The 26136-nt window shown below is 33.5% G+C and overlaps 2 protein-coding genes across 4 annotated transcripts in view; both read left to right on the top strand.

Moving 5' to 3' along the window:
* Positions 1 to 11269, top strand: part of LOC106665788 (homeobox protein SIX6-like) — a 32395-nt gene extending 21126 nt beyond the window's left edge. The window contains exon 5 of one of the 2 annotated variants that reach the window (XR_002910138.1): positions 9103 to 9190. Coding sequence is in view for 1 of the 2 variants with exons in the window: in XM_014392495.2 (XP_014247981.1) it covers positions 9103 to 9289 (187 nt within the window). In the remaining variant the exon portion in view is untranslated. Of the gene's footprint in view, positions 1 to 9102 lie in introns of both variants that reach the window. The other variant, XM_014392495.2, reaches the window with a different exon arrangement.
* Positions 11270 to 21622: 10353 nt separating this feature from the next.
* Positions 21623 to 26123, top strand: LOC106665852 (vacuolar protein sorting-associated protein 72 homolog). 2 transcript variants are annotated; one of them, XM_014392636.2, is made up of 7 exons: positions 21623 to 21874; positions 21941 to 22067; positions 24719 to 24824; positions 24895 to 25077; positions 25144 to 25273; positions 25325 to 25651; positions 25728 to 26123. In XM_014392636.2, the coding sequence occupies exons 1-7, from the start codon at positions 21741 to 21743 to the stop codon at positions 25981 to 25983; spliced, it is 1263 nt and encodes a 420-aa protein (XP_014248122.1). In that variant the 5' UTR covers positions 21623 to 21740; the 3' UTR covers positions 25984 to 26123. The 2 variants fall into 2 exon arrangements, with proteins under 2 accessions (XP_014248122.1, XP_014248123.1); XM_014392637.2 differs by having other exon boundaries at positions 21624 to 21874; positions 25340 to 25651.
* The last annotated feature ends 13 nt before the right edge of the window (positions 26124 to 26136 follow it).

Here is a 26136-nt window from a genome sequence, read left to right as displayed (position 1 = left end):
CCCTTATTAGATTGTTGCGTAAGACGTAAAAAGGCCAACCAGAATCTTTGATAAATATTTATGCAGAATCTTTTCATAAAAAATTCATAAAAATCCAGTAGAATTTTCTTTCTATTATAGTGGTGGATGATTCCAACATTTACTTATGTTTATTCCACATTCATTTTATCACCTGAAACTTTATTTCGTATCTTGATAAAATTTCCATATTAAAATATAAAGAATCTTAACGATAATTTATTTTTTAAGCCAGTCTTTGGGGTCGTTCGAGGGCTTTTATGAGTTTTTATGCTATTTTACAGATCTGATTAGAGACAAGAAACAGTAGGCATACAAATTCTAGTTATACTCAATACCTAGCGTTAAATGTTAAACTTGAAAAATTAAAAATTTAATATTAACCAAATGAAATTTAACCAAATAAGAGAAGCAATTTGCTGGACCAACCATATTGACAAGTGACAACCAGAAAGTCAAAACCAAAACAAACTTGAAGGACATTGAAATTCGATTCCAAAATTTGTTATTTCTGTTGAAGCGGTTGCTGGGAAGCGCGCCCCTTTCCACCGGCTCTGTCTGAACCTCAGCTCGGGTAATTAACCCAGAACAACTTATTAGTTTTTCGACAGTCGGTCTTCAAGGGTCACACATCCGAAGGGACTAGTCGGGGGTTTTATTCACAAAAAAAAGTGTGCCAGTGATTAGTGCCGGTAGAGTTGACAGGCGGTAGGCCGTGTTTGCAGGACTGACAAATAGACCCGGGCCGATCTGTGTATGTGCAACATGTGGGCGTAACCAGGCGAAACAAACCTAGTTAGGAAACGCCAACCCCTACGCTCACTCATCAAACCAAAACCTTTTACAGGATTTAATATTTAGCGTATACCCTCAACGAGCAGCCACCCTCGTCCGCTCCCCCTTAAAGCCGGCTTGGGCAGGAAACCAGCGGCAGAACCGTTTGTCAGTTATTTGTCATCACATTTTTATTAAATTTCGAAATTCATTTTCAACAAAACAAATCTAAAAGGTAATAACATAACAATTTTTTGATTGTTTATAAAAATTTAATTATACAGGGTGCTCGTCTGTTAAAAAATTTTTCGTTGACCTTACATCCAAAATGGAGTAGAATACCTCATGGCTATATTTAAATCCTTTCAAAAGTTACGTTTTGTAGTGTTTATTTATGAAAAACACGTTTCTTAACCTACAAAACCCGAATCTTTTCTTCTCTAACGCAGCTTTTCCCAACTTTGAACCCCATTTTTACATTTAGCATCAAATTTCCTTTAGATTAGTTCACTTTTGTTTTAAAATTGCCAGTCCACTTACAAAATAACGACACATACATTATGAAATTTTCAAAATGGTACTTTGGATCGACTTCTTTAAACCGTAGCTCCCTTACGTTACAATTTTAAAAATGTCAAACCACCTAAAAAGTCAACATTTTATGAGCTTTCTAACGTTCTATTATTATTCCATTATTTTGATTTTTTCCTCGATTATTTAGGTAATTGGAAGTTAGAAAAATGTGGTCCGGGTCGAATCCTGGATAAAATGTGTATAAGTAGACTGGCAATTTTTAAAACAAAAGTGAACTAATCTAAAAGGAAATTCTTGCTAACACTAAAAATTGGGTCAAAATTTTGCGAAAAATTACCTTAGAGTGGAGAAAATTCAGGTTTTATATAATAAAAAAATGTTACTTTTGATCAAATTGAGATAACACAAAGAGCTTTACGGTATTCTACTCTATTTAAGCTATGTGATCAACGAAAAAAAAAAATTTAACACGACGAGCTGACCACCGTGTATAGTACAAATTGTGTGCATTTCAGAAACATACGATGGAGTTTGATAACGATTTTTCATGAGATTAACATGTTTTATATTATTTGCGTAAATTGGGTGTACAAGTACAAATACAGATGGAGTCTGATTACGATTTTTTTTTCAAAGTTATAAAATATATATGAATATATAAATAAATTGGGGCATTTTATATTTAAAAATTTAAATATCTAAGATGAAGTGTGATCCCTCTCTGCCTTCTCTCTCTCACTCTCTCTCTCTCTTTTTTTTCTTTCTTTTTCTCACTCTCTCCCTTTCTCTCTCTCTCTCTCACTCACTCACTCACTCACTCACTCACTCACTCACTCACTCNCTCTCTCTCTCTCTCTCTCTCTCTCTCTCTCTCTCTCTCTCTCTCTCTCTCTCTCTCTCTCTCTCTCGCGACTAAAAGGTCATTGGAAGACCGAAACCATCGGTAACGATCAAATTTAAAAAAATTAATTATGACGTCGCTATTATTTCTCATTATCGGATAAGCGGGCATGCCAGAAACCCGCTAGATATTATATGAAAAGTCATTATGTATTTATTAATTATACATTTACATTTGTCTGCGGGGTGATGAACCTGTAATTTGGTCGTTAGTAATCATCACCTTCATAAACTCGTCCTATCCTCGATGGGTTGGTCTGTCAAACGCGTTTCAGCACATCTTCAAAAATGATCGGTAACTACCGAATTATTGGAAGCCTTGTTTTTCAATAAATAGTGTAGAAATATATATACTGAAAAAAGTTCAATGTGGAAATTTCAATAATGATGAAGTACGTGGTACCATACTAATAAAACGATTTCATCACATTTTACTATCTTCAAAGTCTAGCAAGAGTAAATACAATAATAACCATACGACTTAATCAATATTTATGAATATAACAATGGCACAATATTTTGACAATTTGCATTCAAATGATGACCCCTTATGTTAAGAAAAAAATACAACGTTGTTTTCAAAACATACGGAGGGGGAGGAAGTAACGAGCCCTAGTGGGAAAAGGATGAGCAGCGAATTTTAAACAGGTAATAAAATATTCTTTGCCAGATTGTAAAACCGGCCGTAATGATAACCAAGATCTGATTGTCGTTCCTAATGGCCATCGTAAAAATACATCTACATGAACTTATGGACAATTTCTCAGCCATATGCTTTCTTTCCGGATGTTGCATTGTATTATTTTCGTGCGAAAATCCAGTCAAATCGATTGATCTATTGTGGTTTTCCACGTCGCCAAATGCATTAATAAAGTCAAAGGGAAAAATCAAGTGAGACAAATTTTTCTCACAAACGATGAAAAGATTGTGCCAATTTGAAAAAACATAAAACCAGAGTTATAAGTTATGTAAGATATAAGTGTCCATAAATATTTTTTATCTACATGCTGTTTATCGAATAAATTTAAAAACCTCCATTGTTTAACATTGTGAAAAGATTCCACACCAAAGAAAAGAGGCTGTATTCTAAGAAGAATATTTATGAATATAAGTATGATGCAAATCAGACAAGTCTGCAAAATTACGTGTCGATTGTGTGATAAGACGATTTTATTTCCTATTTAAATCTTTAAATACATCTGTGAAAATTAATTCTCGGCGTCATTAAGATTATAGCAAAGGTGTAATGAGTTATTGTTATTGTGGATACAAACGACAACAACGACTTGATAAGAGAAAGAATGGAAGACGAGAGGAATAACGAGCGTGTAGATTACTAAAAGAAAGAGATGAGAAAAAAAGATAGAAATGGAGCATGTAGGAAGGAGTGGAGATAGCAACATAACGTATAACGGAGGGAGAGAGAGAGAGTGAGAGCGAAAGAGGGAGAAAGATTGAGACAGAGGGTGGGAGGAAGCAAACGATTGTTATAACTGTATAACATACTATAAGATAATAAGACAAAAAAGATATATAGCATTCAGCGGGCTGATAACTAGTAAGGTTATATAAAAACGGTGTAAACATAATTTACAGTTTTCTTAACTAAACTATTAGGCATTAAATACTTTCTTTTTATGTATTTTCTTATCTATCACTACAATTCGATATGTGCATTCTTTGACTTTAATAAACGGTTCCTTGATATTGTATGTACGTATTTTAAAATAGACAAAAAAGTAGAAAAAAGATAAAAAAAACCCTTCTTTAACTTTTTACAGAGTTTTTACGTGCGTTTACAAAGTAAAGCGTTGTGTTGTAGACTGCTATATAACATATATGTGATAATATTAACATATTATATATAAAAGGTTAATTGAATCGTATTTAAGCAATTTATCACCGTGATGTATTATGTTACAAAAATTATGAAGAAATGTTTGTTCTTATTTAGTTAGGAGCCGTGTTTTATCGCACGAAAGCTTCCAAATTTACACAATTCGCAATTCCGATGCTATTATAAAATTCATTAGCCCATAGTTATTGATAATATAAATATATGAATTGGCTCATAAATGATACTGATTTGATATGATCAGTCCTCATTAGTTATATCGGCTGACGGATTACAAGAAGAAAAAAAGATTTTGTTTTTTACATTTCTACTTTTTATTAAAATAACATTTTACTGTTAGACAAACGATCAAAGCCCTTTGACCCCTGGAAGGACAAAGACAGGGATGGCGCGTCGTTAAGCTGAGACGTGGGAAAGGGCGGCGAGAACCGCTGACGTCGTTGTGCACATGAGACCTTGTTTACCCAGGTTCCATAAGTTCGTCCACCTCCTCCGCAATGAGAATTCAACTCTGTACCACCCTCTTCCAATCGAAACAACTATTGTTAGACAACGACGGGAAATCGTCTTGCCGTTGACCTTTTCTAGTTGTAGTCGCTCACCTACAAACGCTGTCATCAGCTCGTTTATGGACGCACATCAAACGCGTATTCACAATTCGTTAAGCCTTTTCCTAGAAAACGCTCCCTTGATGCCATATTGTTACGAGGTGAGATTGTCTAAAACGGGTGAATTTACAAATTCCCAGGGAATATTTTTTTAAATAAGGAATTATGCTGATTATGCAACCCTCTTGAGAAAAGAAAAGTCAACAGTTGAAAAGTTAAGAAGGCCATCTGTCATTAACGACTCATGGACACAACTAGGAACGTGCCTAATATTGAGGAGATCCTCCTGAAAAGATAAAATAATGCTCAAATACCTACCTACATTCCTGTCTCTCTCTCTAGCATCAGAAATACAGAAATAACTAAACTGAATGACAATGCAATACTAGGTAATGGACACTAAATCGATTCGATAATACCGGGAAACTGGACACAGCTTGAACTTTAGTTGGGTGGTCTGCAAACCAACTACCGTACTGCCACGGCAGTCGTTTCGCCAAATAATCTAACAACATCAGAGCTTTCTAACAACATACCTCGTAGATAAAAGGCAACATTTCTTCCACAAAACTGCCTAATATCAAAGTCAATTTATTAAAACTAAGGGTATTTACTATTTGTTTTAAAATAGTTTTAATTAATATTAAATATTTATTAAACATATATCCATGTAATTTATACCAAGATAATATCTTAGATTAGATTAGATTATAAAGGAGCCGGCCTCTTTACGGCCAGTGGACCGCGGCCAGTAATGGTCTATTGTGCAGCTCCATTTTTTTTTTAAATCTAGAGCTCCTTCTTTTTACCAGACCCCACAGCTTTTTCAATAGCTCCCGTATGTATCCTTCAAGCCCTGGCTTTTCCTCTCCCAGAATTAGGAATCTACATAGGACTTCGCACCAACAGAAGGCGAGATCCGCTGTTACTTCTTCTTCTTGGCAATGTCTTCACAGGCTTGATTCTACCACTCCGAGTCTATAAATATGCCTCCGGAGTTTGCAGTGTCCAGTTAGCAGATCAACTATTATTCTAGTCCTAGATTTTAGTAGTCCTTCTGTTAGTTTCTGGTCCTTTGATAAGTTTTGCGCATGCATTTGTCCTAGGCTACATTCCCATTGAGCTGAGGACTTAGTATTAATCCATTGTATATTGGATCCGCGTTTTTGGCAGTTTGGTAAGCCGGTCTAAAACGGTTCAGGGCCAATAGGTATCCCATATCCTCATTGAACTTTCCTTGGCCAATTTATCGACCTCTTCGTTGCCTCTCTGTTCTGTGTGACCTGGTACCCAGAAAAGGGTAATTTTGTTATTTTCTCCAATTAAGATGATATATATATATATATATATATATATATATATCATAATGAGTGACTATAATATTTAAATCCAGGAGTGTCTGGTGATTTTCGTACAAACGTCTTGGACTCTGCGACAGAACTAGATCTAGTTAACATTTACTCTACTCTGTTATCATATGCACTTAAAACATAATTAATACGAATAGTCAAAAAGTTGAAAAAATCTAGTATACAAAAGTCAAAATTCCTTTGTCACATTTTCATATTACTGACGAAACTGAATTCTATCGAAATCGATGGAAAAAAAGTGTACTTATATACTTCATTTCAAATTTATGTATATTTTATTATTTAATTTCACGATGTCTTGATTTCCTGAGACCTAACATGCCCTACCATTGATTCTACTCTGTGTTATAATACATGTACTAATCAAAAATTAAATAACCCAAAGTCAAAACTGAAGTAACGGAAGATAGGTTGTTGCTGATTTTTCAATCAGTTTTTTTTTCATTATGGCTGAAACATTTTTTTAAAGTGAGATTGAAAAACAATCTTTCTTAATCTTAATGGATTTTTAATTTTTGAAATTGAATGACTGGTAGTTAAAAGAGAGAACAACACTAGCTTAAAGTTTGGCGGAACTAAGTAAACAACCGGTGGTTTTGAGGAGGCCACCTCCGGAGTCAACCCTATTTCTCGGTTGTTATTTTAGTAGGGTCGGTCAACATTAGCTGTGGCCCCTTGGCCCTCCCATTTTATTTATACCCTTTGCACAAGCCCCTAACTAGGAAACCATTTACTACTGCGGTTGAAGATAACACTCCCTAATCCAAGGATTAACCATTAAAAAAGATTATTATAACAAATTGAAGCATTTGATATTTTGATCCATGAATTCTTAAATATTGAATGTACAATCATAGTACTTGTTACTTCATAATTGGTCATTATTGAAGGACCGATTCGCGAAATCACACTGTAATAAACATCACGTAATCATTAAACGCCAGGGGCAAACTACTATAAAATACGTGGAGGTTTAACGAAAAACCAAATAGTTAATCCTTTTGATGATACATTGAAAATCAAACAGAAAGAACAAAAGTCAGGTTATTTCTAAGTATTTTTATTTTTTCTTGTATACACCAACGTTCATAGATTCATTAATTAGTAATAAAGTTACACAAAAATTGGTAGCACATATGTAAGTAGCAGGGGTGTTTTCGAAAGAATTTTGAAATTTACGTGGTAACCTGAATACAAAATGGCCAAATATTTCCGAGTTGTTATTGATTTATCATTATTTGTTTTAAATGAAGCATCTTCGCTTTGTCGGCTACGTTTACCGAAACATAGTAGGCAATCGACAATCCATCTGTCGGCTCCTTGGTTTGTTGTTTTCTTGTCCCTAAGACCGGCCATATGTACACATATAGAGTACCTGGGTGAATTTACAGCTGCCTTCTCTTTCAGAGCAGTAGGCCCTTCAAAATTTTCTAATAGGATCGATTTTTCCCGATTCTCTAATGGGACTCGTTATAAAATTACACGAAGACTTGTAGACAGTTAATAGCCTTGAACAGATATAAATATAAAGCAATATATGAAACTGAAACTGATGAAATTAAAGTTGTGAACAATTTTTGACATGGTAAAGGTCAAAATCACCTAGCCCTCAATCACGATCATTTAGTTTAGGTCGAAGGATAAACGGGGAGAGCTTTGTTATCGTGTATGTAGGAAGAGGGAAAGAGAAATTATACAGGGAGAATCAAATAGAATTACCCACTTAATTGCTTTCCAAATAAGGGTGGGTTAGGTTACACCCTTACATCAGTAACCACCCTAAAACGACTGTTATAATCTATAGTTTCTTCGGAAGCTTATTAATCAAAGATTTTCCCTGTAATGTTTTCCTTTTTATCTTTTTGAAAGCTTAACGTTGTATGTATAAATTACGAGATCCTTTTCAGAAATAGAAATAGAAAAATTAGTTTAATTAAAAAATCGAAATCAACTTAAAAATCCAAATGAAAATTAACGTTTCAGTCCCAAAGCGTTTTCAGATAGTAATTCAAGTGACAAAAGTAGTTACAAATAATTTAATTATTATGCGATATCAATTAAGAAGTGATAGCAGGTTAGCCTTTATAATTACCACTTTTTCATAAATGATTAATAGGCGAAATGGGCAAGTAATTAAAAACTTCCAATTTCGTATGGCATAGACCATAATTAAAGCTAAACAGCAATCCTTGTTTTAATTAATGGATTATGTATTTACAACGAAATAGCTTGAATTAATTGACTGGGAAACGACTCGACTGTTCAAATAGTATGTTTCTAAATTAAAATTGTTGGGAAATTATCAAGCCGTTTATTGGCTTATTGATTTTAAACTGCACTTGGTTTCTATAATAAATTACCTTTTCAACAGTTCCGCAATAAGTACGTTCGTTTAATTTTGTGACAAAAATCTGGAGAATGTGAAGTGTCTAAAATTTCTCGACATGAATTTAAATTTGAGACTAAGCTTGGACTTTTTTTACTAAAACACGATAAAAATTGATTAAAATGATTTTCCTTTCCTTTTTTAAACAAATATTATTCAAAGAATCCCCAGTTTAAAAAATAAATCTTAATGAATTATAGCTTAGATAAGTTATTAATTCCCTAATGGGAAAAATCTAAGCTAATTCAATTCTAAAGTTTATCTATAAGAAAAAACAAAACTGTGTTATGAGGTTGTTATGAGGTTTATCAGATTTCAAAGATATTTTGCAAGAGTATTCAAAACACGTATCAACACCGTTAGCAACATGAGATTAAAATAAATTAAATATATATTATGTGCTGTTAATAAAATCCATACATAGACAACCGGGATTATACACTCAAAGACGAAAAACAGGACACTGGACATATTTTGTTTTTATTGCAAACTATATGTATTTTTATCGTTATATACATTATACATACATGAAAAATCAATTGTGATATTAAGTGTACATCTCAACCATACTACTCTGTATTTATTATTAAATCAGCGTTCAAAATGTTAAATTAAATTAAACATCTGGATTAATAAACCTTGTATTATATGTTACAGCGACATGCTGATGTCGAGTGATGTAAGCAGTCTCTTGAGCTCGTCGTCCAGCCTCGACATGCCGGATTTGAAGCAATTTTCCTACCAGAGTCTCAAGAGGACGGACGGCCTCAAGAGTGATGTCGGCATGATGCCATACCACCAGGCGTACCAGAACTACGAGCAGTTGTTACATCAAGCTCACTAGTCAAGGCTTTTTAAACGAGCTCAAAAAGCGAAATAGGCTGTGGTAATACCTTTCATTTTAAGTCTGAAAAACTTCCGCTCGGTCTCACACACGGCGAGTCTGCTAGTGAAAATGTATTCGGCCGAGAGATCCTTCGCTTAGATTCCTAACTTCAACAACCAAAGAGACATTCGTCTGAGCTAGGGCCAAATTAGTGCACTTCTCGCGTGCATAAGATTAGATGTTTAAGTATTAATTTTTTCAATGTTATTGATGTTATAGAGTCTCAAAATGTTCCACCAGTTAAATGTATGAATTTAATTACGATTTGATTTTTAAGCTGATATTTCGAATGAACCGAATGGATTTCAAAGATAAAAGTACAAAGATAAAATCTGTGAATGGAAGATGAAAAAGAAGATGAAAGACGATAAAAACATCAAGTTCTATCGAAATCGAGATGACAATTAAGAAATAAGTACCGGTAGTCTTTGAAATGTAATGGAGGGATGAAACGGGTGAGATCGGATGGTGAGCTAATTCTGCTCAACACTAACTTTTCTCAGCCCGTATCTAGTCTCTCATGTTACTAGCAGATCGACACATTTATTTTTGTCATTGGTCAGACTATTAAATGCACTATTTACGTTACAAGCACGTTAAAAAACTTTAAATTCACGTCGAGTTGTAATAATGTAATAATAAATAATGCATTATATAAAAGTAAACTTACTATGAAATTTTTATATAATGAACAGATTTTTAATTTAGAATAGAACGTAAATATTATTTTTAGAGTACAAAAACATTATACACCGGATAAAAAACAAATGCGCAAAATAATTTTGCTAGTTTGTTACCATCAAATGTTTATTTAATTTTAATCAAATTTATTTTTAATAGGTTCAACGCGATAGTTTGATTAAATGTCACATTCAGTTTTTTTTAGAATCAATTTAACAGTATGCATTCTACATCAAATAAGATAGGTACGTTGAAAGGTCATTTTTCTCTCTCAAGTTCATAAATTTTGTTTTCCCACAATTTGCCAAATTATTTCAACAGATGACTTCGTGCAGTTGTCAAATTCTCTGTACGAAAACGTCCGTCAATGATAACATCTTGGAATCAGCCAATGTCGAAGAATTTATCGCTGCTCGTAAAGATTCCAGGTGTAGGCATCCCGAGATCCTCGGACTCAATCAGACCCATAAAGTTTAACGTCACTTTCATCCTCTTTTTTCTCGACCTTATTCGGATAAATGTCTAATCCAATTAAGAGATATCAGCTTAATTTTATTATGATTATTTTTACGTGCGCATTGTGATTTTAGGCGTACTATAAGTTAAGGAGGCCATTAAGAAAAATGAATCCAAGCAATATTCTTCTTGTAAACGATGAATTTTTACACACTTCTTTTGTCAATTGACATCGTGTAGTGATATTGTTTGTGTTCAAAGTGCAATTTACCTGCTTACTAATTTCCTGATTTAATTGATAATATTTTATTTGCCTTTTAAGCTCAAACCTTGATCAAAGGCTGTATTTAAAACATTTCTTATATTGTATATAATATTGTTGATAGCATTATAAAAAAAATCTAATTGAAATTTTCAAAAATGTACATAACCAATCATTTGTAAATAGAAATTTAAAAGTAAATACAAAAGTTACCATATTATGTTCATCTACGGACATGCTTGCCCTATTGATGTATTGATTTTAATAGTCCAACTGTTTTCTTTTTCCTACACTAATTATATTTATAAAATATTGTAGATCCCCCAAGAATACTATCGCGATTACTGATTTTAAACATTAACTAAAAAGATGTATGACTATTTTCTAAAGGCAATATTTGCTTTTTACAATATGTAGATTGTTTTATAGAAATACACACTATGAAAATGTTGTTTTTTGGAATTACTTTCAATCAACCCTAGGTACTTTTTCAATTACTTTTATGGAGTTTTTAATTACTTGTGATTTTCACAAAGTATTCCTATATTGATTTAAAAAATTGAAACGCCCGTTGAAAAAAAAAACACTTGTGTCTAGTAATTTACCACCACTGAAGTTTTACTATCCTCGTATGAAAATAAAACCTATCTCTCTTTTTGTATTTAACATTTAAATAACGAGAACATTAATAAAAGTTTTCCCTCTGTACTCAAAGGTCATTCTTAAATACATAATATTTAATTTTTAGGACAATTTTCCCAATACACGATAAATAATTGAATTTAAAAGTATCAATAAAAAATATATTTAAAAAATTATCAACGAGATTTGTCATCTGTTTATTTATCCCTATTCGTTCGTATTATTCATTCGACGATGTCTTTGCAATCAGTTTTAAAAAATCTGTATCTTCCAGCCCAGCTTAGCGGAATGATCTGAAACCATTTTACAGAACACCAAAAAAATTACCTTACCTCGGTAAATTTTAATAATGGTACTAAATAAATTACGGTTTTACTATTTTAATTGTGCTAATTCCTGTTTTTAAATATGAAGCTGATATTCTTATCATCTTATTACGACAAACAGTTTCTAAAGTTTTAAAAGAAGATTTCTAATTTTGTAAGGAAAACAAAAATAAACTTACTTAGTTAATTAACACACGAATTAGACCTTAAACAATATATAGTTGTGGTTTATGGCTGTTTATATTATTTAAATACCTTGATGTTATTACCCATCCATAATATAAAAAGTCTACTTTTTCTCACGTATGATTTATCGACAGATGGAATTCGAAGAACATCGTGTTCGTGTTCTGCGATTCAGAGGGCAACCATATTTCACTTTTCGATCAATACGGGAGGGGTGATATATAATAAAACAAGCAACAATAAAATTGTTGGTCGTAAAACGTCCCTGTCAAACGGGCTAATTCTCGACGAGATACATCAGTTGAAATTGTGAGAACCAACAGTTTAGACGTTTCCGATCATCATGACCTGCCTATCTTTGCTGTTTTTGGTCTGCCACATACGTTTCGGCATTTTGCCATACTCAGTGGTAAGTATGTGACTAGATTTTGTTTTTCTAACCTGACAGCACAATCCAAAGCAGAACGCAAATAAACCTTCATTTCCCTCTGCAAGTAATTTGATTATTTTTAGTACAAGCATAAATCAGTATTTTAAAAACGTGAACTTAAAAACAAATATGGAGAACAAAATATTATTAATCATAAAGTTTTCAGACACACTGATTTACATAGCTTATTGACTACTACAGGAGTGAAGGAAAAGGAGTGGAAATATAAGTAGAAATAAATTAATTCGTGAGATTTCCTTCTGTGATGAAGAAACATGAAATTTCAATACACAACTTATAAATTTGTATCGTGTAACATCAAGCCAGGTCTGTTTTTAGTCTTTTAAAAGGAGTTATAATTTGTTCGTTACCAATTATTTTTGGTATTACCGGTTTATGTAAAATAGAGAAATACCAAAACACGTCTTACAGGCCAACAGCGAGGATAGGCAGACTAAAATTACTGTTGATGACCGAATTGCAATAAACTAATTGCTCGTTGAACTTTCAAGTTCAAATTTAGTTGAATAAAATTACATCGCTGGCAAAAAGATAAGGAAGCAAGAGAGTCGGTTAAATTATCACCCAAAATGTAATTGAAATTATTATAGATTGACGTCAGCATAAAAAAAGAATTACATATATAGATAAGACACGAGAAAGAAAAAAGAATTTATTCATTTAATTCTGTTAATTCTGTCATGTGTTTTGAATGTTTTATAACTGTTTCTTTGACAACAAAATCAAAATGTTTATAAAAACGATTAAAGCTGTTTTGTAGTTGTAATTTAATTTTGTTGCATTTTTTTAAATTATACTTCCTATGGGTCTCTGGGCGATAACCCTACAGATTTATCCTTTCTATCATTTTGACCTACCTGTTCTCATTGTTTTGGCATGTCAGAGTTTTGTTTGCTTGCAAACTAGGAAGGGCTCGAAAAGAATTACAGTGGCCCACAATTATGGGCGAGAAGACTCGTCTGCATACCCAAAAATCTAGGATAGAAAAATTATCCCTTATTTAACAAACCTTGATGCAATTAAAAGAAGGTATAAAAAGATTTGTTTTTGTTTCTTTTTAATCCACATGTGGCTACATACGATTTTTAGGCAGTTAGAACGATTTACAATTGTAAAACAACTAGACGCACTGGTCGTGTTAAGACTAAGCACCGTTAACCATAATGTACACGACATAACTAATGGTAAAATAAGGCGTGAACGACTAATATAAAGTAGGTGCGAGTAAATTTAGGAGGAAACTGATTGTTAATCAGGATCTGGGACAGGGGAACTTATGCTCGCGTAGATTAGGTGTCGGATCGACCGACTCGTTGGGACCAGATTCTTGCTCTGACGTTATCTGTCACCCATGTTTTTCATCCGGTGCGGTGCCGTCTTAGGGGCATAAGGAATTCGACCGTGTGTGTTCCTAAACTTTTTTGACAACGGCATCGCGTGCTCGAAAGTGAAAATATCTCTTCATCTTAAAATCTCCGGAATAGCCTTGCTATTGAGAATGTGTGAGAGAGAACGAAAATAATAAAAAGAAGGGTTTCACACGAGTGCCGGAAAATTATAAGGACTGAATTATTCACATGGATTTCAGCAAAGCGATTCGGAATAATTGAATACCTATACATATTTTCTCGACCATTCGTTTGAACGTCTGGTCCAATAGACTGTAAAAAATAATTAAGGAGTTATTTCTTTCTAAGGAGGAATATGAATCAAGGAATAGTAAAACATTTTTTTAAATTAAATTAAAAAATGGCACAAGTGATGTATGTAAAAACAGTTTACGTTTCGTGAAATTTCCTCCTGAGGACAGACTTGGAAGGTGGTGAAATGCCGAAACGCATCTGACCAACCCAGCGAGGGAAGGGAGACCTAAGGACAGTAGAGTTAGAGAGTAAGGACAGGTAAATCAAATTATAGTTAACGATTGTTACAAAACAATTACACGAAAACAATGATTATTATTATAACCCAAGAATATTGTTTATTTGTAGAAATATAGATATAACGTACTCCGAAATAATCGATAAAAAAACCTAGTCTAACCTTCCCAGAAAAAAGTTTTAAATAAACGTTTAAGTAAAACACAAATTGATATCGTCTTAGGTATATAATATTTTTTATTTTATTATTTATTATTCTCCTTCGGAGACAACCATTATCTTAGGTACATACTACCAGAGGTTTGTCAGGGCTACACAGATCGTCCCAACATGTTTAGCAAACTTACCACTGAAGATGGGCAAAGAGCAAACGATGGGAGAACCATAAGGATCAGAAACGGCCGCACTACAAGTACATCATCGCACAGATCTGATCAGATTATTAACTACTAATAAATTAATTAAATACAATCGCAATTCTGAACATGCATGTATACATACATACAAAATTTGGGTTATGACCATTCGTGGCAAACCGTGAGAATCGCCTAAAGACTATAGGTTTTGATAGTCTGGTGTCAGACTTCGATCTCTTCAACATCTAGATCATTTCAGCCCCCATACTATCATTCACTCAAGTACGCTGATAACTCCATATTCCCCCATCACCCTTTACACATACAACTAATATAATTGAAGGACTTAATATTCCGCCTTCGGCCTTCTTAAACGCTAATAAATACATTCAATCTCAATATACACAAAAGGAAACATTAAACGAGATAGTCAGTCTTGAATACAATAAAACCGCCCTGTTTTTTTTCCCAAAACAAATAATAGAGCAATACTAGCTGCCACAATTCTCAACCCCCTCAATTAAGTGGGACACACATCGACGAGGAATTTGGCTAAAAGAAAGTGTCCGTGTGTCGACCTCGTTTGGTCTATTTTTAATCCTTTTGATCTCATCAACCGTGATAAAGAGGACATTCTCTATCGACCCGGGCCACCAACACTGTCATTTCTTGTTAATCATATTTTTTATTACATTTTTAGCATCACGGAGCAAGATTGGCAGAATAAATTCTCTGATTTAATACATATTATTTTATAGAAATATAACTGCCCCGTTCAAATTTTAAAGTAATGTTTTCATGTTGGAAAGAAAAGATTTTAAAGCGATTCATCTCGTTCAAATCAATACACTAGATATTGTTTGACACGTGGAAGAGCTGAAATTGACTTCGTGTTTCATATCTTGCTATAGTAAGTACGGGCTTTGTGTGTTTGTAAAAGACAGGTCGGAGGTGGCCTTATTGACACAGGACGCCCCTGGAAGGTAGGCATGGATACGACGAGATGGGGGTTTCTATAACAACAATCAGCCAACCAGTGCCTTCCTCCTCCTTGCACATGCTCCCTAAGTACCACCCCTAATCTTACTCCCCAAATACATAAGGGCTTGCTCAGATCCAGTTTCAACCTCATTTTACGTGTAATAAATTATTTCTCCACCGTGCCCGTGCTCGGTCCCTCGCTTTTTCGCTCTCTTGAACCGAAATAGGGGGAGCCCAAATGAGGTCGTTTGTCACCAGGATCATTTATCACTTAACATTAAAAAAAAACACAATGATACCTAAATTAACGTATGAATCTTAAATATGTAAACAGTGGCAGAATTTTTAATTAATACTTTTGAAATAAACGAGTCAATATAGAAGTAAACTAGTATTTCTTTTTTTTTTCACACATAGGTGTATATTTACGATGTGTAATGTATTACAATATTATTATATATTAGTGTTTCCGTTTCATTATGATTATTTCCAGAAATTTAAAACGATAATGAAAATTATGTTATTTGTGAGATTTACTCATGGGATTTATAGATTGATGTCCTGCAGTCATCAAAAAAAGAAACTACGATAATACAAATAATGCACAAGTCGAAATGGCAAGGATTGGATCCAAAGAAGTGGTACCAACGTCGGGAAGAGTAGATGGCTGACAGATAAGGATAAACTCTGACTTTTTTACATTATTTTATGATAGAACATCAGTTAATGAAAATTTTAAAAAATTAAAACGTTATAAATTTGAATATAATTTCAAATGATTATAATTAACAAACTAAACAATAATTAACAAACAAGTCAAGTAAAAATAATTGATTTTAATGAGAGATATACGTTTTTTTTATTACATTCAAATTAAATTAGGGTGAACCCGATAGACTTCCGGCCGAGGCGGCGAAAGTCGGGACGTGCCAACCTCCTGACCTGACCTCCGTGATCAGACCCACTGATGTTAAAAGCGCAATAAAAAATATCGCAAAAAAAAGATGGTAGTGTCGTTAGACCAAATTAGCAGAGACGTTTATGGTGTATAAAGAGCAAGTTTGTCTGGAAAAATAGATCGTTCTAATCCAACTCAGGGTATGGCATACAAAGTTGGAGGCCCATTCTATAAGTGTTCTGTGGATCCCGCGAAATTGATCGATGTGTCAAACACATGAATGAAATTTGATGAATTTGTATGCATTAAAAAAAAGGAAATAGGGGACTTCCTTCGTTTATAGTGTTGATTGCTTGTTTTTATACTAAATTAATATTAATACTACATAACCTATATTCCTTGTTATTTTTATGTAAGGTCTTTGTTGAGATGAAAAAGTTATTTTCACGAGCGGGATTCGAACCCAAGACGTTCGGCTAAATACGACGCTGCTCTAACCAACTGAGCTATTGTGACTCCGATCCACCCGGACAACAACTCCTCATCTCAACCTACGAATTTTTTCTCTTTTTGCCATTTTTTTCAATGAGGAGTTGGTCTCCGAGTGGATCGAAGTCACAATAGCTCAAGTGTCCACTAAAAGTCCATTTGGAAGGACATTGGATTTCCAACACAGGGCAGCTGAGATTCGACCCAGGAACCTCAATGATAAATCGCCGTGTCAATTCTCTAACCGTTGGACTGTAGCAGTAAAGTGCAGTACACAGTAAACCTCGTTCTGCTGAAAATCCTAAGAAGCTAGATCGTCTCCTGATGGTCACAAGGATTGTGTTGTACGTTCTGCATGTTGCCTACCACTTTTGTTCATTTTTGTGGTTATATTCCCAAATGTAAATCAGTATTGTATACCCCAGTACGAACCAAACGAGATAAAGGGGTCTTTTAATAAAACAAAAAAATAGCTCTTCAAATAGTACACTACTCTTATAAACTCAATGTTTGTACAGTGACTGCTTGTACTTCTTTTTAAACAAATCCGTTGCTATAAAATACTTAAATTTAATACATCTTATATTGATTTGAGACATGATGTTTTCAGTGGGATACAACGAACGCTTCAAAAGATGTCTGTTATCGACATTCTTAATTGTAAATTTGTCTTTCTCATTTGGCTCTGTAAATTTCTCTTTCTTCCACTGTGACCTAAAAGATTTGTAATGGAATCGACTCTTCTTAATTTCCATACTCCTGAAAGTGTACGACTTTTAACGTAGTTAAACCCTTTTCGAGGTGCCTCTACGCTTATTTCCCTAGGCGTTAGTATCGACTTTACGGAGGTGCACGTAAGACGTTCCTATGTAGTATCTGCTGTTTCATGGCAGATTCGACAAATTTCTGTCTCAGCCAGTGATACTAATAATAATAACAATGTTTACTTCATTGCAAAATATGTTATAAACATTACGTAATATTTAATTTAAAGTAATTTTCGCATGGGAGTCCATCTGCCGGAGATCAATTTACCTATGACTAATTTTACGTCGAAACCGAAAATAAAAAAACACATTTAAATAAATAACTAATTACAACATTACAATTAATAATTTAATTTGTAGTAATTACATTAATTATTTAAAAAAATTGTAAACCATAATTTTTTTCTTCATTTAACTTCCATTAAATATAAATTATAAATTATTTGGGCCAGCAATTTAGAATGAAAATCTTTAAAATAATCAAAAATTGAATTTTAATATGGTACACGAATCGAATTTGTAACTGGTACTTTTTTACTTTTTTTATTTTCTCGAACTTTAAGATTTTGTTTTATAAAAGCTCTCCTTAAATTCATCGTTAATAAATATATTTAAACCAATATTCTTAGATGACATGTGTTAAATTAATCGGCTAACGAATGTTTACTCAATTAAAAATCCCCGTGGATAGAAAAGACACAGCCTCTACCTGGCAAAGGACAAAAAGAAAGGCACAAACCACAGTTACGATCTCGGATTTAGACTGAGATTGTATCGCATACACTCCCACAAAGCTGGACTATAAAACTGTTGGATCACAAACCTTAAATTTTATTTACGTCCTCTTCATTAACAAACGCGGCAATTAATCTTAACCAGGGGTAAGGGGATAATAAAATAAAAACATCAAAGGATTTGAACATGCAGCCCTTCCTTATTTAAAACCTTTTAATTTTCGCAGTAGCTTGGAAAACTGATCGTTTTTCAAAATATTTTACGTTGCGACAATATCTAGCAATGAACTAATGATATTCATATTTTTAATAGTATTCTTTCAAAAGTTTTACATTTTAATAAATATCTGCTATCCTTAATCTGACAGGTCCATTGATCCCTAGAGGAAATCTCACAAATATTTTTATGACTTTTTACATTAACTTTTACATTACAGGAACATGGTAAAGATACCATGCCATTAGAAGAACAAAAAATACATCTTTTTATCTATTAAATAATATTGAGTAAACAGATTTCGAAGTGAGCTAAAACATGAAAAGTCTTTAAAATATTGTAGGATCACTTAATTAACTATAAATCTTCCAGAGATTGACCTTCGCGTCATAGACTAATGGATAATCGTAAAACTCCTTTCTCAAGTGCCTCACACGATGTTGATCAACACTGTGCGCTTTCAAAGAAAAGAACACCGTTACATCGACTAAATATAAATCGCTAGGGGGAAAATATACGACGGCATAAAACTAAAGAGAAGCGAATGCAACGCTGTTTGACTTTTAACTCCCAAGAGGGTTTCTACTACTGTGTGTTCAGGTGCCGATTGACCACCCTTGTGTGAATTTTTCCTACTAGTGATCACCCCACGCTGAATTCCTATTAGCGATTCTCTTTTAAAAAAGAATCCCAATTAGTAAGATCGGTATAGGAGAACTTTGAAACCAAATATCCCATTTATCTGGCGCCGTTTCAATTACATTTCTAAGTTTGTTCTCCTCTGCTTTTTATCCGCTTTCCCCCTGTATATTCCCTTTCACGTCCTCTCCTAGCCAGTGAACTGTCTAAAATGACATTTATGAACTTTTCAATCTAATGTTCCATCTTTGGATGGTGAGTACGTGAGCACAATTTATTTGTTAATAGTACTTATTAATAATTTTTGAGACGTTTATGCAAAAATATTAAATAATAAAAATTGCTTAATGATCATTGCTTAATTTAAATCGAAATGTGTATAACTGTTTTACTATATGTATATTTTTAAACTTTATTACCGCATGTTCCAAACGTTTTATACACTCAAAGACAAAAAAAACCATACACACGCATTTCGTAATCTTTTTTGAAAACTTGGATCTTACTCACAGTTTGTTGTTTTCACGTCCGGATTTCAAGCTTAAAGCTCATCATCAGGTTGAAGGATTTACAACCGCGTCTCTCGACATAATTTTTAAGAGTATACTATATATGTATAGCTAGAAGTGGTTCTAAATCCTTCAACTTGATGATGATCTTTAAGCAAAACCTGGTAATAAATTGTTAGTTAAATTTTAATCTAACACTAAATGATTTTCTGGTGTTTTGGTGACTTCTTTCTAACAAAAACTAACTTTGTTTAATTTTGCCTTAACTTATTTTTATCTTTTTATCATTTGGGTGAATGAGAATGACGAGTTAAATGAGTTTTAGAAAAGAATATAGTAAAAATATAAAATTTAATTAATACAATTAAGCCAGAAACTTAGAAACCGAATATATCGCCTTCATGAGGACTCTGTATTAACAAATTAACATAAGTAAATTTTCAAATATACAATTTTTAAAATTTTCCTTAATTACTAACTCGAAAAAATCGTTATACTATATGAACAGGTACATGCGTGGATAACGGATTTAGGAATATTTATTACCTTCGTTTATCGAAGGAGGGTTCTACCGGCTATCCGTTATCCACACATGTGCCTATTCATATAGTATAACGATTTTTTTCGAGTTAGTAATTAAGGAAAGTTTTAAAAATTGTATATTTGAAAATTTACTTATGTTAATTTGTTAATACAGTCCTCATGAAGGCGATATATTCTGCCGAAAGCTCGACAAGAAAATAAATGTTGTTTCTGTCTTCCTGGCCTCATCCCCAATCTACCTTTTGGAAAGAAAAAAATATATTTAAACTGAGCAGGCTGATCAATCACCAAAGAAAAAAAATGTAGGTTCATCGTCGTGCAGACTTCCCACAATAAAATATGCCTTATGAATGTTTTAACTTAGAGTTATGCTAGCTTGTACCATAAAAAATACTGATTAAATTACATTAAAAAGTGAAAGAGTATGTGATTAATATTTATTGTCATAATAATTTTTTAAATTACTTCCGCAAAGCTTCCTTATGTTATGTGACCGTGTTGGTGCTTTACCCTGTTTATATCCCAGAGCGATCATTGAAAGCGAAATTCATCAAAACAGACCACTGAACTCGGCGAGAAGCTGAAACGCGTCTGTCATACCAAACCGCCGAAGATATACAGACAAAACTAATGGGAAACGACCAATTTTCAAATAAAACATTTAGGATTAATACTTTTATAGTATGCTTGGTTATGATGTAATAAAATACAGGTAAAATTTCATTAAAAGCATAAATTTATTATATTTATTATAATAAAAATTGGGGACTTGAGTACAGATTCTCGCCATCTTAAGTTATGGGTCCGTGTTAGTGCTTCACCCGTTTATAACCCAGGTCACTGAAAGCGAAATGCACCAATGCAGACCACTGAGGACGACAAAAACGAATCTCGTCTGACTGATTCAATAAAGGCGAGGACAGGCAGGCAAAAAATGATCCGAAATGACCAAACTATAGGTTCGTCACCCCGCAGACTCCAATAAAGAAATCTCACACAAAATAACTGATATGAATGTTTCATGTTAGGTTATGTTGTAAAAACTACAGATAAAATTACATTATACGATGAAATTTACTTTGCTTGTTATGTGTGATGCCTATATATACTTGTTATAATAATAATTTTGTACTTGCGAGTTTTCTGTTTAGAAGGATCTTTTCTGAATTCTGACGAGCAACAAACATTTGAAAATGATTTCGATGAGCAAAGATGTCTCGCCAACCATTAACAGAATATGTCGATACTCAAGAAAAAATCGATTAGCACATTGAAAATCTAAAAGGTAACTTTATGGTTACTCGTGTTGTTGTGTTCTTCCCTGTTAACACTAAAGTGTGTGTAAATTGAAAATAGAGTCGAAAAATCTAAAAAATCTGTCTAACGTTTACAATGGCAGCGACTCGAGAGAGGAGGGTGAACGCCGGAAATAAGTTGTCGAAACTTTTGAATGAAGAGGAGGAAGACGATTTTTATAAGACTACCTACGGAGGTTTCGAGGAGATCGAAAACGACTTAGACTATAAGTAAGATTGTTTGATTATTATTATTATTAAAGTAAGTGACGTATACTGACCTCTAAACTGCTTTAGGTCCGAAGAGGAATGCGAAGATGTCGTCGATTCTGACTTCAGCATCGACGAAAACGACGAAGTTATCTCGGATCACGAGGACGATGACAAGAAAAGAAGGAAGCCTCTAGTAACCAGAGCTTATAAAGTAAACTTATTTTTCTTTTTGAATTATAATTGTAATCTACAACCATCAGTTTGGTTTCCTATCCCTCCGTTCTGCTGTTCAGCAAGGCTTAGAATAGTTTATATATCCTCTGATCTAGAAAAAAATAGTGCTCAGTCGTATTACTAGACATTAGGAAAGCATTCGACCAAGTGTGGCTCCCCACTCTCCTTTTGCTAGTTAGAAAGTATCCTTTCTCACACCTATCTCATCCTGAAGTCCTTCTTGTCAGACTGCATTTAAAGTAAGAATTGGCTTCAGTTTTTCATGTGTCTAGCCAATCACAGTTGATATACCCACACATTCTAACATACAGATCACTACCGCAATCCTTTTCACACTCTAACTATAACCAAGCAACAGAAATAATCCAAGAACACTTGGGCCTCATTACCAACAGGTGTACTTGGTGGCAGATCATGTTAGATGAGTATAAAATTAAGTTAACTTGGGCTTTACTTGGATAGCAGATTTACGTAAAACCCACATACAAGGTTAAAAAGACAAGAGATATTGCTAAATCAGACGGCTATTTGCTCCGAAATCAACATTAAACCTACATAACAAACTAACAGCTTACAAAACACTCATCAAACTGATTTGGACCAGCTCTATTGGAGTTAAGCTGAGGGGCTCAAATCCAATCTTTTTAATCCAAAGTCCTGAGTCATCCTCATTGCTTCCTAAACAAACCGAAATATTACATTTAAGGAGGATCTGATCCGAACATATTTCCACTTTAAACTTTCCCTCAACTGTAACACTCTAGCCTAGTGTTTCCCAAACTGAGCTCCGCACCTGTGCTACAAAGGCGCCACAAAAAGTTTTAAAAAAATATTCTTCTTCTTCTGTTTATAAAAAACCTAAAAACTAAACCCACTTTACAAAACCCTAAAAACTAAGACTCTGGTGGCAATCCAATCTCAATATGGATATTAACGAAACAGCTGCAATTGTGTATTTTATATTATTGCCAAAAAAAAAAATAAAAAAAATATTCGCTTTTATATTTATGCTATTTAAGTGTGTATCACTTTTCAAAAGGCAAGTTTTGCAATTTCATAAGAAAGTCAGGAGTTCTGATTATTTATTAAATAAAATTGCAGACAAAATTTAGGTTTAGAGGTATCATTAGATTTAGATATAACACTGCTTTTCTGAATTGGAAATGAATTACCACTATTATCATAAAGTTATGCTGAGATAGACCATTGTTTTGTCTTGGGGCGCCGGAACAGAAAAAGTTGGGAATCACTGCTCTAGGCTAATTTATTTCCTCAATGTGTGGTGCTTAGTGACTGTTAGTTAATGATTAATCGTGAAATGCAGTCTGGTGTGACGTAGGTTTAAAGGTTAACGTTTTTTTTTTCTCACATCCCACATGTATTTGTAAAATTTAAACAATGTTTATAAATCCCAGGCCCTGAAGATGATCTCAATAAAGATCAAAACGTTGGCACGATAAAGAAAATATTTTTCTAAAACCTACGTCACACAAGACAACATTTCACGATTTCTGATTAATTATTTCCTCAATGTTTCTCCCTTACAATCCTCCACACTGTCTGAAATAATTCATATTTTGATACTAGTAACGAATAAATAAAAGAGAGTTCTAGCAGTCAACTCTGGTAGGCTTCTCGCCCAACTGCCCCAAGGTCTGACGGATCTGTCAGATTTGTATATAAATACATGTAATTACTCAATATATATGCACATACAGCACATATTGTCAAAATTGTGTGAGGGTATTGTTTCGCTTGTTGGGTTTATTGGCTTTGGAACATGCTGATTTGACTTTAGCAAATATTATCTCTCGTCAGCTTGTCAAATATTAACTAACTAAATTTTCAGTCTTTTTAACACACTTCTACATTTTAAGCAATCTCAAAAAATTTTAATAAATGTTGAATGTTTTTTCATATTAGTATAATTCAGTATGGGGTGTCGGTGGCCGCAACGATTTAGGCATTGACACGGTGCTCATCAATGTAAGGTAAAAGTCCTGGGTTTGAATCTAGCGGCCCTGCATTCAAACCCGACAAACTTACAAATGGGCTTCTTTTTTTTTCAAAAACACCGGCACCCTGAGGGTTGATATAACCTCTGCCGTGTTGAACCCTCGAAAAAAAAAAAGTAATAAAAAAACAATTTAGTCAGTCACGGTTTCACTAAAAAGATTAGTTTTCTCTTGGGGTTAACTTTTACTTAGGTTGTTTTCGATCGTTTGGTTTTTTCATGTATTATTTGTATTGGATGAAGTCACACCACTTTATAATTTTTTTTCCAAGTTATTCTCCAATAAGTTTTCCAAGTGCTACATTAAGATCTAGTATTTGAACCAAGAAAAAAATACAAGAATCAAAAGTTGATTGCCTTTATAAAACATAGCATATGTAATGTAATAGCATTTATAATAAGCTATATAAGTTATAACCTATGTGTATAGGTATGTGGTATGTAGCTTTTATGTATGATGTTTTTGAATATCAGTTCATCACCTCAAGCTTCCCTAAACTGTTAATACATGATTGATAATGAATATGTTTATTATATTAATATGCTGTTTTTAATTAAAAGAATAATCTTGAGTTATTTTTCAATACTTTTTTAACACAATTTTCTTATTTTAGGAGCCAAAACCAGCTAAGAAAAAGGAAGTAAAGGAGGAAGTAAAAAATGACAAAAAAGCGTCTTCCAAGCCAAAATATACACCCAAACCGCTATCCCAGCCGTTAGGTAAGCGTTGATTTATAGTAGGTACATAGCATCGTGAGAAATTGAAGTAATGTTTATTTTTCAAACATAGAGAGAAAATCTATAAGAAAATCTACAGCAGTGAAATCAGCAGCAACTGCACAAAGAGTTAAAGAGAGAAAAGCATTAAGGCTACAAAGAAAGTTGCCAAAGCCAGTTGACAACTGGAAGCCTACACAAGAAGAACTTCTTGAAGAAGCAAAAATCACTGAAGAAGAAAATATAAAATCGTTAGGTATAATTGCTAAAACTGTCTTTGTATTATTATTCTTATCTTTCTAATATATACTTAAATTAACAGAGAAATTTTATAAAATGGAATTGGAGAAAAAGAAGAACAGGGTTGTGAAGAAAACGTTCAATGGCCCAGTCATCCGTTATTGTTCAGTTTCAATGCCTCTTATAACAGAAATTGAAAGCCCAGAAATAAAGTAAGTTGTATTGTTCTGTTAAATATAAATTTAAAATATTTACTTTTTTAGCATATTTGTTTTTAGAGTTCACGAGGAAGAAAAGAAGCCTATTACAACTAATTTTCTAATAACAGAAGATACTCCAATGGTTATAGATCCAAATGAAAATGGTTCGACTGAATTAGCTGGTGAAGTAGAAATATCAACACATGTCGATCCAGTTGTGCCTGTGAAAACCGAAGTGAAGGAAGAAGCTCAGGAAAGCAAACCACTACAAACAGTTGGACGGTGTGAAAGAACCTTCATTACGTTCAGTGATGAAGCCACATTTAGAAAGGCTTTTCCTATAAAACGGCCTCCGGTATTGAAAGAACCAAAAATCTGTCCTATTACAAGGTATTAAAATTTCAATTACACATTATTTAAACAACATTTTTTTAAGTGATTGTTAATTTTATCCTTCTTTTATCAGATTACCTGCTAAGTATCTAGACCCACGGACTCACTGTGCTTTTAGAAATGTTAGGGCTTTCAAAGTGATGAGGGAAGCTTATTACATGCAATTAGATAATAAAATTGCCAAAGGGACAGTCGATGGCCTCAATCCCGAAGAACTTGAAAAATGGATCCCTTACAGGGCGAAAATGAACCAACAGAAATCCCTAAGCAACAACTCAAAGATTCGTATCGACCCAGCAACCCTGCAGTTAGCGCAGATAAAAGTCTGACAAATGGTTCCGGGCGCTGCAAGTACCGCCCACCATTCTGGCACTGTTTTGCACATTCTTCCGTAAAATTTTTTAAACATTTCTCGCACAAAAATGTACTCCAATTGTTTTTTATAAGGTGTCCAACAAGTAAATAATTAAGTAAACAAACAT

Source organism: Cimex lectularius, unplaced genomic scaffold (assembly GCF_000648675.2).
Source record: "Cimex lectularius strain Harlan isolate CLEC.00 unplaced genomic scaffold, Clec_2.1 scaffold54, whole genome shotgun sequence".
NCBI lineage: Eukaryota > Metazoa > Arthropoda > Insecta > Hemiptera > Cimicidae > Cimex > Cimex lectularius.
The sequence above is the reverse complement of the archived record's forward strand: the minus strand, read 5'-3'. Positions and strand labels throughout refer to the sequence as shown.

What these genes read in the sequence shown, in the direction of transcription:
- LOC106665852 (XM_014392636.2), top strand. Translation starts at nt 21,741, where the DNA reads ATGGCAGCGACTCGAGAGAGGAGGGTGAACGCCGGAAATAAGTTGTCG. An exon ending in ATTGAAAGCCCAGAAATAAA is followed by an intron (nt 25,274 to 25,324) that starts GTAAGTTGTATT and finishes TTACTTTTTTAG; the next exon opens with CATATTTGTTTTTAGAGTTC. An exon ending in AAAATCTGTCCTATTACAAG is followed by an intron (nt 25,652 to 25,727) that starts GTATTAAAATTT and finishes TTCTTTTATCAG; the next exon opens with ATTACCTGCTAAGTATCTAG.